The 15,523-nt window shown below is 35.2% G+C and overlaps 3 protein-coding genes across 3 annotated transcripts; 2 read left to right on the top strand and 1 right to left on the bottom strand.

Annotated features, from left to right (window-relative positions):
• LOC114726112 (phosphatidate phosphatase PAH2-like) lies at window positions 1-7,020 on the top strand. Its single transcript, XM_028912678.1, has 13 exons — window positions 1-1,101; window positions 1,387-1,692; window positions 1,813-2,188; window positions 2,767-3,062; window positions 3,172-3,245; window positions 3,570-3,654; window positions 3,999-4,085; window positions 4,176-4,248; window positions 4,630-4,673; window positions 5,571-5,699; window positions 5,796-5,894; window positions 6,173-6,307; window positions 6,565-7,020. The coding sequence occupies exons 1-12, from the start codon at window positions 1-3 to the stop codon at window positions 6,227-6,229; spliced, it is 2,727 nt and encodes a 908-aa protein (XP_028768511.1). The 3' UTR covers window positions 6,230-6,307; window positions 6,565-7,020.
• On the top strand, window positions 1,081-1,817 carry LOC114726808 (uncharacterized). Its single transcript, XM_028913525.1, has 2 exons — window positions 1,081-1,231; window positions 1,387-1,817. Exons 1-2 carry the CDS (start codon window positions 1,100-1,102, stop codon window positions 1,795-1,797), a joined length of 543 nt encoding a protein of 180 aa, XP_028769358.1. The 5' UTR covers window positions 1,081-1,099; the 3' UTR covers window positions 1,798-1,817.
• Window positions 7,021-9,304: 2,284 nt separating the features above from the next.
• On the bottom strand, window positions 9,305-11,093 carry LOC114725823 (fasciclin-like arabinogalactan protein 1). Its single transcript, XM_028912398.1, has one exon. The coding sequence runs from the start codon at window positions 10,873-10,875 to the stop codon at window positions 9,634-9,636; it is 1,242 nt and encodes a 413-aa protein (XP_028768231.1). The 5' UTR covers window positions 10,876-11,093; the 3' UTR covers window positions 9,305-9,633.
• Window positions 11,094-15,523: the final 4,430 nt, after the last annotated feature.

Here is a 15,523-nt window from a genome sequence, read left to right as displayed (position 1 = left end):
ATGCAAGTGGTGGGGAGGCTAGGCAGCTACATTAGTCGGGGTGTATCCACAGTGTCAGGGTCGGTTCGTCCACTTGGTGGCGCTGTAGATATTGTTTTAGTTGAACAGCAAGATGGGAGCTTCAAATCGTCGCCTTGGTACGTCCGATTTGGGAAGTCCCATGGCGTTTTAAGGACAGAAGAGAGGATGATCAGTATTAATGTCAATGGAGAGGAAGCTAATTTCCATATGTATATGGATCATAAAGGGCAAGCCTTCTTTCTGAGGGAGGTCGAAGCGGAAGAGGGAGAATCTGCGTTCTATCCATTATCTTCTGGGGATGAGACAGATATTCCGGATAAGCGGCATTTGAAGTCCAGAAGTTTTTGTTTCGAATCAGACAAATCAAATTATATTGATCAGGGTGATATGAAAACAGGAAACATGCTGGCCAGGACTACTTCTGACGGATCAGTGACAAGTGGGCTTGTCATTGGCGATAATGATTTTCAGCGGGAGGTTCTCAATGCTGATATAATCGCTGCACGTTCATTGGAGTGTGCTGAGATTGCAGCCAACCTGTTGGAGGTAAAGTGGTCTACCAATCTTGCTGGTCATAAACCACCTCGAAAAGATCGTGTACAATTTCAAAAGAGAAAATCTCAGCGTGATAACATGAACAATTCTTCAAACGAACGCAGCTTATATGATGAAGTTTGTTCCCTTAATGCACGAGACGGCCTCTGTTCCAACCCTGATCTTGAAGTTCCCGGGGGATTTGATGAGGATAACGGTATATGCTCATCATCTTCCGGCACCACGGTTGAAGTTAGCTTTTCAAAGCAGAAAACTGAAGCGATAACTGAACTACCAATGAGTGGTGATATTGCAGAGGATAGTGAACAAAACAGAAAAATGAAGGAAGTTATAACTGTTAGGACCGTCATTGATTTGGACGTCGCAGGTCCCCAACTTGATGACAGCATTGAAAACAAGCCGTTGAGTGGAGAAGATGTTTCTGGTACAAGAATAATGCCGGGATATGGAATTTCTGGGGAAGAGATCCCAAGAATAATGCCCTGGGGAAGAGGATGGAGTTCAGCCACTAGTTTACAGTGGAATGTCAGAGAGTTCAAACGGATGCATGCATTGTACGACTGAGCAAATTCATGAGGTGTTGTACCTTGATTACAAAATAGGTGAAGCACATAATCATGCAGAGATTTTACAAGCGAAAACTGTACTACCTGAGGTGAACTCATAAGCAATAATTAACGTTAGACTAGGAAAGAATATTATAAGGAAATTATTTTTAACCATCAGTGAAAATAACTGTTAACATATATACTAAAATCATTAAATAAGGCACAGTTTTTCTCTCAGTTGACGCTGACATAAGTTCTTTAGGTTACAAAAAATGAGGAAGTCACCAAAAATGCTGATGTCATGGTGCCTGTAACGATGGTTTCTCAGACTTCTCAGCAAGCAAGTTGTACTCATCCTAGTATTAGCAAGTCTATTGTGGTAGATGTTGAAGACCAAACAGAACTGCTAAAAACTCAAACGATCAATCTGGATATTGGACTTTGTTCAGCCGAGAAGGATGAATCAAATTCTGGCAGCACCCTGCGTAACCAAGCTTTAGAAAAGAAAGTTGTGAAGGTTGAAGAAGCTTCAAGCACACTGCCGCATCCAAAGTCTTCTCGTGATTGTGTATTTGGAAAAACAAGCAAACAACCATCTCCAAATCCAGAGGAAAAAGATTTTGTTTTCGGTGACTTTGGTGAGTACAGATTCAAGGATCAACATGAGGAGTGAAACTCCTTTGAATATGTAGACGAAGATAAACTTTTTAACAGTTTTCATTTATCTCCAGAGAGTCAAACAGCTGATCCTGAAAAGCCGATAGTAACATCGAGTCCTACTGACGTCCTTAATAATAAGGATGGTGGAGACAAAAACAGCGAGCAGTCAAAATCCTTGTCCGATAGTTTTCATTCTCTTAGTAATGCTCTGGGTCAGCATGATGTATGTCATCCTTCAATTCATTCAATGAACTCAGCATGCAATATATTGAAGCAGCCATCATTTGGGAAAGATGATGTGAAGTGTCTAAAACCAGATGAACAATTATTATCTGAGGAATCAGGTGTCAAGGACAACAATAATCTGGGTGATGTTAAGAGTACAACTATAAATCCTCCACTTGGTAATGTTTTATGCTTTATGCCTTGATGTTTTGTGCTTTTTATCAGACTTGAAGCAATCAAGATTTTCACATATTATGCACATGTAGTCCTTGCAGAGTGCACCTCATAATTGTTTCTTTAGATAAAACCAAACATACTAGCTTTTAAGAATTTGATAGAATCCTTGGAAGCAGCTTATCTCTTACAGTATTATGGTTAACAACTAGGCTTGTATTCTATAAAAGCACATCAAGTTGGCGTGGTTTCCCCCTTTTATGGTTTTTTAAAGTACCGTTTAAGCAATTGCTGTACGTAGTTGCTGTACTGTGCTTTACGGAGATATCCGTTTGTAACCATTTGTCATATGAAGGGATGGGAGCTGATACTACTTTTGGTGATGAAAACTTGGACATTGATTAGATTTCTTTTTCTAGATCCTGAATAGCAAGTAATAATAGGCTTGTTGGCAAGATTGGCCATCATTACATTTGATAGGATGCTGCTGCTCCTATTTAGGCATCATTTCTTCTGAAAGTCAACAAATATGTAAACTGAAAGGCACGTGATACTAGTTAACCAAGTTGAGAAAATAATACAGGTGTCTCATCAGCACACAAACCGTCTCCCAGCGGGAACTGGAAGCTTTGGCCTTTCCCTTTCAGGACATCAAGTTCTGAAAAGGCAATGGTGCCTGCTGCTGATGACAAAGATACCAATGCTTCGGTGAGTTCAATCAACAAGGATGCAGACAAAAATGAGCTCAAACCCAAGATTTTTAAAAAGAATGTTAGGGCAAAGACACCAACAGCTGAACAGCTGGCATCCTTGAATCTAAAGGAAGGGAAGAACACTGTAACCTTCACTTTCTCTATGGATACGCTGGAGAATGAACAGGTCAGCATTTGTGCTTTTTCCTGAGATTTTACTTTAAGTACATGAATCTATCGTCATATTTCCTTCAAAATTATTTCATTTACTTTATGTTTTTATGCCTTTCTAACAGGTTGATGCCCAAATATTTTTATGGAAATGGAACTGTCGTATAGTGATCTCAGATGTGGATGGGACAATTACAAAGTATATATACTTATTGAATCAGAAACTATTTTTATATTCTTGTATTTTCTGTTTTTCTATTATTTAAAATATTGATGTTATCTAAAATGAAGGTTGGTATCTAGCTAATGATCTGCCCTTAACCAGTCTTACAAATCTCTGATTATTTAGGGAGAATGACAGTTAAATCCCAGAAGAGGGAATTAATGACAGTTAGGTTCTCGTCAAAATATTCTAAAAAAAGAGTTGCAAATATCAATTCAAATAACTGCATATGAGCAAAATTTAAACTGCTTTATAGGTTGACGATAGTTTTTTTTCTTTCTCCTGTTTTATTACTAATAGGTCAGACGTTCTAGGTCAGGTCATGCCGTTAGTGGGAGTAGACTGGTCACAAACAGGTGTTACACATTTATTCTCAGCTATCAAGGTTTGTTTACCTTGCCCATGTGTTTAGATTTTTTGCAATTACTGTGTGAAAATACATTGTGGCTAAATATTTTTTTCTTTTTTGGCCAAAAGATTGTGGCTAAATATTTAATACATTGATCTTACCATGCTGTATATGAGCCAAGTTTTTTAACGGGGGCCTCTTAGCATATTATTGCTGGCCTTTCTGTCAATACCACAATACTGTAGGCTCTCATCTACATGTTTAGCTGTTTAACCTTTCTTAACTTATTTTCCGGGGAATTTTAAGATCAAAACAATACCCTTAGCTTGCCTATAGCCTATAACAGATCTGTCTTATCCTCTGTGTTTCAAAATTTGCAGGAAAATGGGTACAAAATACTTTTTCTCAGTGCCCGATCAATTTCTCAGGCCTGTCAGACCAGACAATTCCTGGTTAATCTTAAGCAGGTAATGCTTAGAAGTCAACGATTGGCTTTTAATTTTAGCAAAGAGAAGTATAAAATAAATTCACACTCCTTTTCATATTTGTATAAGTAGGATGGAAAAGTTTTGCCTGATGGTCCTGTAGTTATTTCTCCTGATGGAATTTTTCCCTCTCTTTATCGAGAAGGTATTTAATTTGTTCTCTATCTTGTCTGTTTTGCTCTTCCAATTTCTTTGCTTTCCTTCCCCATACATTGGAGTTTTTTTTTGTTTCTAATCCCTACTCCTTGGCTGCATTTGAAGTGTCTTCTACACCTTTGGGTAATGTGCCTTTTTTTTTTCTTGAGTGATGGGTAATGTTCTAACACAAAGTACTAATACGTTGCATTGAAAATGGATAATTACAAGATTTGAAAAATCATTATTTATGTTTCACACATGGTGTTAGTGCCATGCAGTGAAACAAAGACACATTACTAAAAGGTGGGATAGACATTTTGAATGCTTCCTTGCCATGCCTCTCTCTCTAAAATATATGAACTGAGATTTCCTACTTTTCCATTTCCAGTTATCAGAAGGGCCCCTCATGAGTTTAAAATTTCATGCTTGGAGGTTAGTTTCCCCTCAATTACTTTGACTGACATAATTTTAATATTTTTATTCCAGTAAGTGTATGGCAGCTTCAATTGAATCGTAACAGACTTGTATCTTCTTAATCCTTTTGGGCCAACAGATCTGAAGGCCCAAATTTATAGCCCATAGTTCCGCAATCTTACAATGGTAAAACCCACTCACCCAAATGCCTATGTCCCCTCACAAGTTCACAACAAAATGCTTTATCATCCATTTTAGAGGATTCATCAACGTTCAAGCACCATTCCCCTCGGTCTGGTAGCCTCCACCAAGTTTTTCTTCCGTGTCCGTCACCAGCTATATCCCCGTATCCGTACAATCTTGATCATCTACATTTTCCACGAATGCATCTCCATATTACCTCCAGAGTTATCCTTGTCTCCAAATACTTTACTGCACTTCATCTGCCACATGATCCAACAACCATATGCATACATTTGCTTCCACAAAACTTTTCCCACTCTTCTAGTACCTGTCTTTTCCTCTCAGCTCCGAATGAACCGGTTACGAAAGTTTATCGAGAAAAATTGTCTCAATGATTGGAGGCACCAGGTGTTTTCCAGTTCTCCGAATGGGCATGAATGACGTCTTCTTGCTGGTTGCATCCGAATGGGCATTCTGAGCTTTAACTTATGCCTCTATGACATCTCAATCTTCCAATAACCAGTCTGTTCCTCAGGGCTAGCCAGAAAAGAATTCTTCAAAATGTTTACTCTTTGTAGTAATTTTATGACTTGGACAGCAAATACGTCCGTTCTATTCCCAACAAAGGGGAAAAAGTATGCTCTATTTAGGCGTGTCTACAATCTAGATCAAAGTGATGGTGCATCACTGAACTGCAAGGGTAGTCATATGGTTGCCTTTTGATGTTTCCAGGATATCAAGGCACTCTTTCCTCCTGATTGCAACCCATTTTATGCTGGCTTTGGAAATAGAGATACTGATGAGATCAGCTACCTCAAAGTTGGAATTCCAAGAGGGAAAATCTTCATTATTAATCCAAAGGTAAATCAAGTCCTTTAAAGTAATCTAGAAAAAATTATGAAGTATATGAAATATAATTATACGTCAAACAACTTTCCTGTATGCATGAGTTTGCAGGGAGAGATTGTTGTGAACCGCCAACATGACACGAAATCTTATACTTCGCTTCATGCTCTCGTGAATGGGATGTTCCCTCCTACAAACACATCTGAGCAGGTTTAGCGAATAACTTTCCATTCCTTTCTCCAAAAACTAAAAAAGAAAAGATTTGAAAGAACCCAAAACAAGGAAAAAGGATGGCATAAATAAGGTGATCGGTTCCTCATTTTTTCCCTCACAATCCAAATTCAAGGTTGACTACAACGGTTTTGAGAGACAACTCGAGTGTATCTTTCATGGCATTGTCCAGTGTGTAGGACACTGATAATTTTCTTAAATCAAATTCGTGTCATGTTCAGATCTATATCATGCTGTGTTTTTCACATCGGATGCAGGAGGATTTTAATTCATGGAATTACTGGAAGCTACCTCCTCCTGTTTTAAATAATTGAAAGGGCCTTGGTATTTCTTGCTTGATTGTGTTGGTCGGAGTATGGATGGGTGAAGGTGCCACTTCAAGAATTACTCGGGTAAATTTCTCTCTTAGCACCAGATATAATTTGCTCCAGAGTCTGAGTAGGAATTTTCAAGTCAATTTGTTAGATATCTTACATATCAGCACTGGTGTCACAAGTCAGAAATTTTATTAATTTCTAACATCTTCTCTCATCTAACTTGGTTGGTTCTATAAGATGCTATTACTATTAATTTGACTAACCTTGTCAGAAGATGCTGTTTTGGTGTACATTTGACCACCAGCATTATAAACTTTTGTTGACAAATTCAGGTGGTCTGTGTGGGAGCCCCAAGATTCCCGTGCTGTACATAACATGTACCAGATGGATTGATTTGTTAGAGCTCAAAGGCGATTAATGGAAGATTTGTGAAGGAACACGATAATTTCATCCCTCGCGGTTCAAAGTCGTCATCTTCACTTGTTCATGTTGTGAAGTCAGCACAATTACTTGTGTGGGGGAACACTCTAACAGATAAATGAGCAAGATCAGAGTTCGCTGGAAATTCTTGGGCATGATCAAGTTTTAAAATGCGGCATTGCTTCTCACTAGTAGTTCCTGGTTAAACCCTATTCATTTGCTTGTCTAAATCGTGCTTGTATATAAACTCGAGCGAGTCTCTTCTTCGGTTTTTCTTCTCCACTGCATGTTCCATTGTTCTATCGAGTTAAATAGTATTGCAGTTTTGATTGTTTGTATAATGGCTTGAAGCAGTTCTTGAAATGAGATGTCGGTGCAGGGGAAAAAAAAAAAACTGGCATTCCGTCTGTGTTATTTATTCCTGATTCAGAGTCTCTTGTTTTTATCTTTTTGCTTTTCTTTTTTTTTTTTTTTGGGTGGAATTCTTATTTTTGCTTCATTACATCTAGAGAAATTCCCGCATATCCCATCACATGTAATTATAGTCACGCATTCGTCTTTTATTACAGGATAATAATGTAATCTTCTTTAATATTTTAGATCCTTTAGTCCTTAACAAGAGGTTTAAGAATTAGGATAAAATACTTAAATATCTCGAAAGTATCCACGAATGAGCACCTAGCACCTGAAAGATTTGTTTGGCTCTTATATATCATGAAAGTTTATTTTCGTAGCAAAAATATCCCAGTCGTTATCTGCCGTTAAATTATACGGTTTAACCGGTGTCTTTAATAGTCAAATTTTCCATGTTGAGGGAGAAATGCTATAATTAAAACTTTCAGAGCATATAAGAGTCTAATAAAATTTTCAGATATTAGACGTTTCTTTATGTACTTTTGAGGTATTTAAGCACATTATTCCTTTAAGAATTAGTCTTCAAATTGTAAAAGGTTAATTGGAGTCCTTATTGTGTCATTTTTCCATCTCTCTTCCGGGACCTCCTTTATGATATTGTTACTTATTGGCATTTAAACAAATTATATAAATATATACTACCTCTGATCCTAATTATAACACCTCATTTATAGTTTACGAATAAGATCTTATAATTAAGACCATAGGTAGTATATATATACACATATATTATATGAAATCCCATGGCCATTACACTCCTTTTGTTGTAGGTATTTGAATTTTTCGAAGGTGAAAAGGTTCGTCGATTTCCTATGGCACTCGTGGATGCTTGGCCTACAAGTAATGTTTGGGTGGGTTTGAGCCCGAGCAATTACTACAGTCCTTACACGGCACTCTTGCAGGATTCTTTAAATTGGAACGAATATGATAGGATATCACTACTTTCTATTCTTAAAGAATTAGTTTAATTTTTAATTTAGTACTAAATATAAAATTTTAATCTATTTTCTTTCTTATATTTATCATTTTTTTCACAAAAATTCTTGTGTTGTACGTATTAAAAATATTTTATCAAATATTAGTTCTAACTAATACATATTATTAGCAAGTACATTTTAGAAAAGACAACACATATTTATTATAAATAACTGACTTAACTAATTTTTTTAATCTACCAAAATTAATCAATTAACTCTTATATTAAATAATTCTTATATTAAAAACTGAAAATATTGTTTTACTGAATAATTATGTATAAGGCTTGAGGCAAAAAAAAAAAAAAACATAAGTACGTATAAGGCAGCTTGAAAATGCGGAACAAATGATTTACGGCACCAAGACTCCCTCGCTGGTCTATGCATAGCATGTAATCCATGTGTGCAGAAAAATATGCCCCTCCTTTTACTGTTTTTATTTTTTATTTTTGGCTTTTAAATGAAGACTGGGTGCTATTACTTTAAAAACAGCACAACGAAAGCCTAACGTAGGGTTAAGACGCATCTAACATTTTAAAATATTTTTTTTAATGTATCCAACATCTTAAAATATTTTATAATACATCAAGCATCTTAAAATATTTTTTTAAATGCATCCAGTACTGTGAAATTATTTTTTGTATGTCCAATACTTCAAAATATTTTTCCAGACGCGTACAGCACACAAAAATATTTTTGGCTGTATCCATTACTAAGGCAAAAAAAATATATTTCAAGATCATAAACGTATCTAAAAAATACTTCAGGTGGTGTTAAATGCACCTTAACCTAAAAACAAAATCCTAGATTCCTTGATCACCTTCCACCTGTTAACCATGAGGTGGGGACTGATTAAAGATTAAAAAAAAAAAAAAGTTAACATTATTATGAGCAAATTTTGCAAGAAAGTCCGCTGGAGAGCTTTCTGTTTTTGGTGGGCAGAGTAAAACATGTCCTCCGTATGTACATGCGCATTGGTTTTGCTTTAGGATTTCCAATTTTATAACTTCAGCAAACCATAAGGCAGGTGCATGCTCACTGGGCAGTGATTTTTTGAATGGCCTTGGGAGTCTAATAATAAAAGCCAACACTAATTGACACTGACTGTATCATGAGTTGACACTTTAAAAATTTTAGGATGCCCATGAGAAAATATTAAGGTTTACAGAGAGACGAGTCTAATTTTAATTTTTTGAGACAAAATAAAATTCAATTTTATGTATTTAAATGTAAACACCATGGTTATTTAAAAAAGGGAATGAAATGCCCAAATATAAAACCACATTACCAATGGCACCCAATAAATTACAACTAAAAAAAAAAAGTTTAGGTTACAATACACCCATGTAGGCATTTTTTCTCCCGATCACTCACCACCAAAATTACAAATTATAAACAATTAAATGAAAAACACACACACAAAAAAAAAAAAAAAAGAGGGGGAGGTTACATGGTTTCCAGAAGGGACGCCAAATATTTTTCTTCAAAGGAGGCTTTTTCATTTATTTCCTAAATAAAACCCTAAAGCTAACAAAAGGAGAAAAATTAAAAACAAACATGCCGGTCTTTTTGGGGTCAGATATATTCCAGATCTTACCCTAGTAGAAACCCGCAAACCAAAGCCAATACGAAGGAAATGTACCTTGCGCCGTCAAATATGACGGCGCCACTGTCGTCTGCCGTCTGATCAGCAGCGTCATCTGGCGAATCCGCCGGAGCATCCGAATCCTCCGGTGCTGGTGCTGCCTTCTTCTTCTTACTCTTCGGTGATGCCGGTGCGTCGGCCGCAGCAGGCTCGGGTGCCGGTGCGGGAGATGGAGCGGGAGCCTCCGCCTTGAACAGCTCTGGGGGCAGCAAAACCTTGTTGATTGTGTACATGGCCAGAGGCTGCTCATCGATTAGAGTACCGGTGATTTTCGCAGTCGTAACCTTGGTCTTAAGGGTCACCTGTTCGCCATCGTTCTGCACGGTGAAGTCGTACTTCTTAGCTCCGTCGGTAGCCAACGTGTTCTGGAGTCCATTGTTGGACTTCAGCATAGAAAGTGACTGGTAGACCGGAACGCCGTGATACAAGAGCAACGCCGTCTTTCCCGCCGCCGTCAAGTTCTTGTACTTCGGTAAGAACGCCTTGAACACATCATCCATCGGACAGAACACCGTTAATCCGCCGTCCAAATTGTCCACATAGGTATTTTGAGCATCGGAGGCCAAAAGCGTGTCGGCAAAAACTTTACATCCATGCTTGGACATAATGGCCGTGATATTTTGCTGGCTGGGTGCCGGCGTAGGCGCTTCCGCGGCATCGGACGGAAGGACGCTACTAATCTGAATTACGGAGATATTATACGGAATCTCCTCCACAGATTTAACAAAATGCGCAGAGAGAGTGCCGCCGTTGTTCTCAGCTCCGAATCCGACCTTTCCGCCTCTGAGATCCGTAATGTTGACGAATCCAGCGGATCCAGGAGCAGTTCCCGTGGCTTGGAACATGGTCGCAGCCAAAGCAGTGCCGTTGGTGATCTGGTGGAGCTTCTTAGCGCCAAAGTAATCGAGAAGGACATGCAGGGAGAGAATGTTCTTAATTGTGTAAATTGAGAGGTGTTTAGAAATCAGCTGGTTCATGGCGGCATTATCAACGGCGCAGACGGTGATAGTAGTCTTGCGGTTGATCTCCGGAGCTAGATGCGTGATGGTCAAGTAGTGATTAAAAGTAGAGTACTCCGGGTGCTTGGCCAGAATGCGCGTGATGTTGTGCGCGTCACTAGTGATTCCAGAAACGAAGAGCAACACCGCGACAAGCAGAGTCCCGGCATAATTCACCGGCCGGAGTTGCATTTTGGAAGAGCACGGTGGAGAGAGAAACTGGGAAACCGTAAGAAATTCTTAGAAGAAGCACTCAGTAGTACAGACAAGAGGAGAGGAAAAGACAGCCACAAGGACAAAGCGTTCAGTAGAGGAACAATGGAGAAGGGCTTAGATGTGGGGATTATTACGGATCAACCCACTCTAGTCTATAGTGAAGCATTATAGTGAGCTGCTCATATATACATATATATACAATGTGCGGCTTAAATAACACTCTATTTTCTTGGTCAAAAAAAAAAAAATACTCTATTTAATTACGACGAAGAAATAATATGAAATTCGAGAAGGATCGAAGAAGATTTGGGATTAGAGTAAAGATGGCGGTTGGAAGCTGATCACGCGAGTTCTCGCACAGCATCTCTTGATTCTTGAACAGCCTGCGTGACCGGTAAAGAATAAAGAAACATTTTCAGAAAGGATACTTTGCGTACATATATTTATTTATATATTGAAAATTGGGATCATTAATTCAATTATGATTAAAATAATACTATGATCATTAACATGAGAACTGATTAACTAATTTAAGTAGATTAAAAAATTAGTTAAATTATTTATTGATAATAAATAAGCCTTGTTTTTTTAAAAATATTTTTATTCATTATTTAATATGTGCAACCACTACAAGAATTTTTTAAAAACATATATATAAGAAATAAAGTAAATTAGGATCTTATATTTAGAATTAAAATAAAAAAATCAAACGAGCAAAAGTAGTATTTTATTTTTATTTTATTTTATTTTTATTTTTAATTACTTTAAGCCAATGCAGAGAAAGGGGGTAAAGCTATAAACCACGATACAAGCATCGAATTGGAATCGGATTATCGCGCGCTGGAAAGTAAAAAGATGATTTTAATGTGGGCCTCTGTAGCGGAGATGACTGGGTGCGGGTGGTTGTAAAAAGTCTTATCCTATTCATCAATCATGAGCCAGTGAAAGAAGAAAAATGGTGAGCGCATCACACATGTGCATGTGATGCCAAAAAAAAAGAGGAAAAAAAAAGTGGACAGCATGTGGATGTCAGGTTGTAATTAAGCTGAAACTTGAGTAAAACGTCAACTTTGACTTGGGTAACAGTACAGATGGAATCTGAAATTTTTTTATATGTGGCTTCTACTATATAATATGAATACATAAAACAAAATTAAAATTGAAATTGAAACCTTTGGAGACAATGCATGTTTACTCCATTTAATAGCTAGTAATTTCTGTTCTAATTATAAGACCTTATTTATAGATTATAAACAGGGTTTTATAATTAGAGGTGGTAACCAATCCGCCATGGGTTTAAGACCATACGAGCCGGTCCTAAAAGGACTATCTCTTAACGAGTTTCCCTTGGCAAGGTGGGTTGGACCCGTCAACCTCCATACTTTTTTCAAAATTTTTTTACACATATATTTAAAATTTTTTAAATTAAATTATAAATTTTTATAGATCAAATTCTTCTTATTTTTATATTTTTATATAATTATGTAATTAAATTAGTCTCAAAGTTGAAATATAAACATATAATTCACTGTTAATAGTTATTTTATTAGTATAAAATGGTAAAACAATATATCACCCAAAAAAATGGTAAAACAATAAAAAAAATAAGAAATCAAATTTATAATTAAAGTCTCTGACAAAATACAAAGTTATGTCCAAATTAAATGAAAATGATAAAAAGTTTTTATTAAAATAAAAATAAAAATTATTTTAAAAATTTTAAAAATAAAAAATTAGCTGGCAGGTTAGCCCGCGGGTTGGCACGCTATAGGTTGATAGGTGCATGTTGAAAAGAACCGTATCAAAATAATCTCTATTTCTTTTAACTTAACCCGCCACCTTATGACGGGCTAATCTCAACGCATATTATCAGTTTTACTTATTATTAGGATGGAGGTAGTATTAAATATTTTGGGGACATTAACTTCATGTGTGGTCAAATTGGACATGCCTAATAGAATAATGAGTGTTGTTTTTTTGTTCATTTTGCATGAGTATATAAATACAAATAAATATATTTTCAGGGAAATGCGAGATTAAAAGGATAACAATAAATGCATAATTTAGTTTGAAAAATAATATTTTTAAAAATTTAAAATTATCAAATAAATAGTAATTAATAATTAAATGTTAAATTTTGTCTTTTTTTTCCGGCGTATGTATACCTCTTATTAGAGATCAGTAAAGTGAAAATTTTAATTTTAATTTTAATTCATCACATCATGGGAGAAGTGAGTCTTTTTTGTTAAATTCTACGCTAAGTGACTGTTAATGTTACCCGTCATTGATATCAACTTGTAATTTTTGTTTAACTTGAAAACATTGAAAATAATGATAAGAAAAAATGGGGAAGAATCTTCGGATGGGATTGGAATCGTGAGCGTGAGACACGAGGGGTGGGCGAAGGAGGAGGAACCGTGTGGTACGGTTGAGGAAGGTGGAACGGTCAATGCGGGGGACACGTGGATGATGGAGACTGGGCATTAATAGCCCCCGTAAAATCGTCCACCGACAACTATGGCGCAGCGTCTTTCCTCGTTCCACAAAATGTGATCTGATAACATGCTTCTGCAAATTTTTTATTACCCTTCCAGTTTAATAAGCTCCACCATTTTTTTTCTCATCTAATCTTATTTAATGATTATACTTCCTTAACTCTACTACTTTGATATTATTTACAAGTTATTTCTAATATATTTTACTAAAAAATATTTAAACTTTATTAATTCAATATTAGAATTCAACAACTTTCAACTTTATTCCTATTTAATATATATTATATCACATAAAAACAAAATCAAAATAATAATAAATAAAAGATAAAATTATTCATTTATATGAAAAAAAAATTTCTACCATTATAAATGAGATCAAAACATATATTATTTATCTGTCCTATAAATAACACATTAGTTAAGCTTCCTCTCAAACCAGGAAATGTTATTCGGGTCATTAATTATGTTTTGAGATGATATAAGTTACCTATTTTACTTTATAAAAGAATGTGATCAGAAAATTCTCTTCTCTTTTTTGTTTTTGCATTTAAAACTCTTTTCCCTATAATAAAAGTGAAAACTCATTATTGATTACCTTGTCAACCTCTTATATTTTGAACCAAATTTTTTTTTCTAAAAGACTTCTAATACTATTTTATTTTCATCCATCTCAAACCCACAAATCAAAAAATGTATTAAATTAATAATATTTTCACATGAAAAGGTATTAAAATATGTTTTATATTTCCTCTCACTTACTTACTTTATTTTTCTGTGTTCATTTATTAAGTCAACAAGACTAAAATTAAAAAAAGGATCATTAATCATCCTTCAAGTGACTTATATTTAGGAATAAACTTTTTTGCTATAACTAACTTATAAATAAAAACATAGCGGTATTATGGATTGGGGGAGTACATTTATATAAAAAATTTAATAATATGGACTTAAAAATAAGATGTAAAAGTTGGTTTAAAAAAATAAATAGGATATAATAAAGTAGTAAATAGAATGAGAAGAGTATTTTCTTGTTTATATATATATATATAAGAGTTTATTTTATGTTTAGATACATAAAATATTTCAAATTTTAAACTATAGGTTATTATTTATTTTTCATAAACATTTTTTTATGAAATGGAGGATACGAAATAGAGAATAAAACTAGGAAAAGAATAATTTTCACATACTAGTATATAGGTTTTGCTTTCTCTTTGATGCAAGTATCTTTTTATTCTGTAAAAAAAGGTAAAGAGGGATGGAGAAAATAATTTTTTTTATTATAAGAATTCAATGAAACAGTACTAAATTGCAACTGGCAGATTTATAAATATTGTTTTTATTACAGCGCACAGTTTATTTAAACCCTTAATCTATACTGACACGCTACCACAACCTTTACTTGCGGTGCAGCAGCACAGTGCTTTTACATCCAATCCAAGTTAATACATTTAATTAATTAATCACACACACACACGCACATATATATGTATGTATGTGCATGTGTGTGTATTAAATAATACAGTTTGTTAAAAAGAATAATATGACTGGTGCAAATTGTAATTTGTTTGTTCCGTGTAAATGAGGGAGTAAAATGTTAAACATATACTATAAAAAAATGTGTATTTTCTAGCGGTTAATTTCGACTTTTCTAGCAGTTTTAACCACTACAAACAACATTTGTAGCTGTTAGAAAAATCGCTAGAAAATCAAGTGTTAGAAACAGTTTTCTAACGGTTAAAGGAACCGCTACACAGTATGATCAAAAAGCCAGAAAATTTCTAACGGTTCCATGAATCACTAGAAAAAACATAAATGTGACGAATTTTCTAGTGATCATTGAATCGCTAACAAATTTTCACAGAACCGCTAGAAAGTTGTGCTCGAAATTTTATTTTGTTGGAAAACAAAATTTTCAAATTGTCGTCAAACCTTTCTAACTGTTATTAACTGTTAGAAATTTGGCACCAGGTGGACCAAATTTAAATTTTGCGAAAAAATTCCTTTTTTTTTAAATTTTTCTAGTGGTTTCTGAACCGCTACAAAATTCATTCCAGGCGAAAAAAATAAAATTCAAAATTATCATTATTATAAAATATAATATTATTAATTAAAAAACCATTAAATAG

Source organism: Neltuma alba, unplaced genomic scaffold, assembly GCF_004799145.2.
Source record: "Neltuma alba isolate B1F8T4 unplaced genomic scaffold, ASM479914v2 tig00002420_pilon, whole genome shotgun sequence".
Taxonomy (NCBI): Eukaryota; Viridiplantae; Streptophyta; class Magnoliopsida; order Fabales; family Fabaceae; genus Neltuma; species Neltuma alba.
This window is presented reverse-complemented; position numbering and strand designations above follow the sequence as displayed.

Coding starts and splice junctions, on each gene's coding strand:
- LOC114726112 (XM_028912678.1), top strand. CDS start 1: ATGCAAGTGGTGGGGAGGCTAGGCAGCTACATTAGTCGGGGTGTATCC. Junction 1,102..1,386: donor CCACTAGTTTACAGTGGAAT/GTCAGAGAGTTC, acceptor TAAGTTCTTTAG/GTTACAAAAAATGAGGAAGT. Junction 4,086..4,175: donor TCCTGGTTAATCTTAAGCAG/GTAATGCTTAGA, acceptor TTGTATAAGTAG/GATGGAAAAGTTTTGCCTGA.
- LOC114725823 (XM_028912398.1), bottom strand. CDS start 10,875: ATGCAACTCCGGCCGGTGAATTATGCCGGGACTCTGCTTGTCGCGGTG.
- LOC114726808 (XM_028913525.1), top strand. CDS start 1,100: ATGTCAGAGAGTTCAAACGGATGCATGCATTGTACGACTGAGCAAATT. Junction 1,232..1,386: donor CGAAAACTGTACTACCTGAG/GTGAACTCATAA, acceptor TAAGTTCTTTAG/GTTACAAAAAATGAGGAAGT.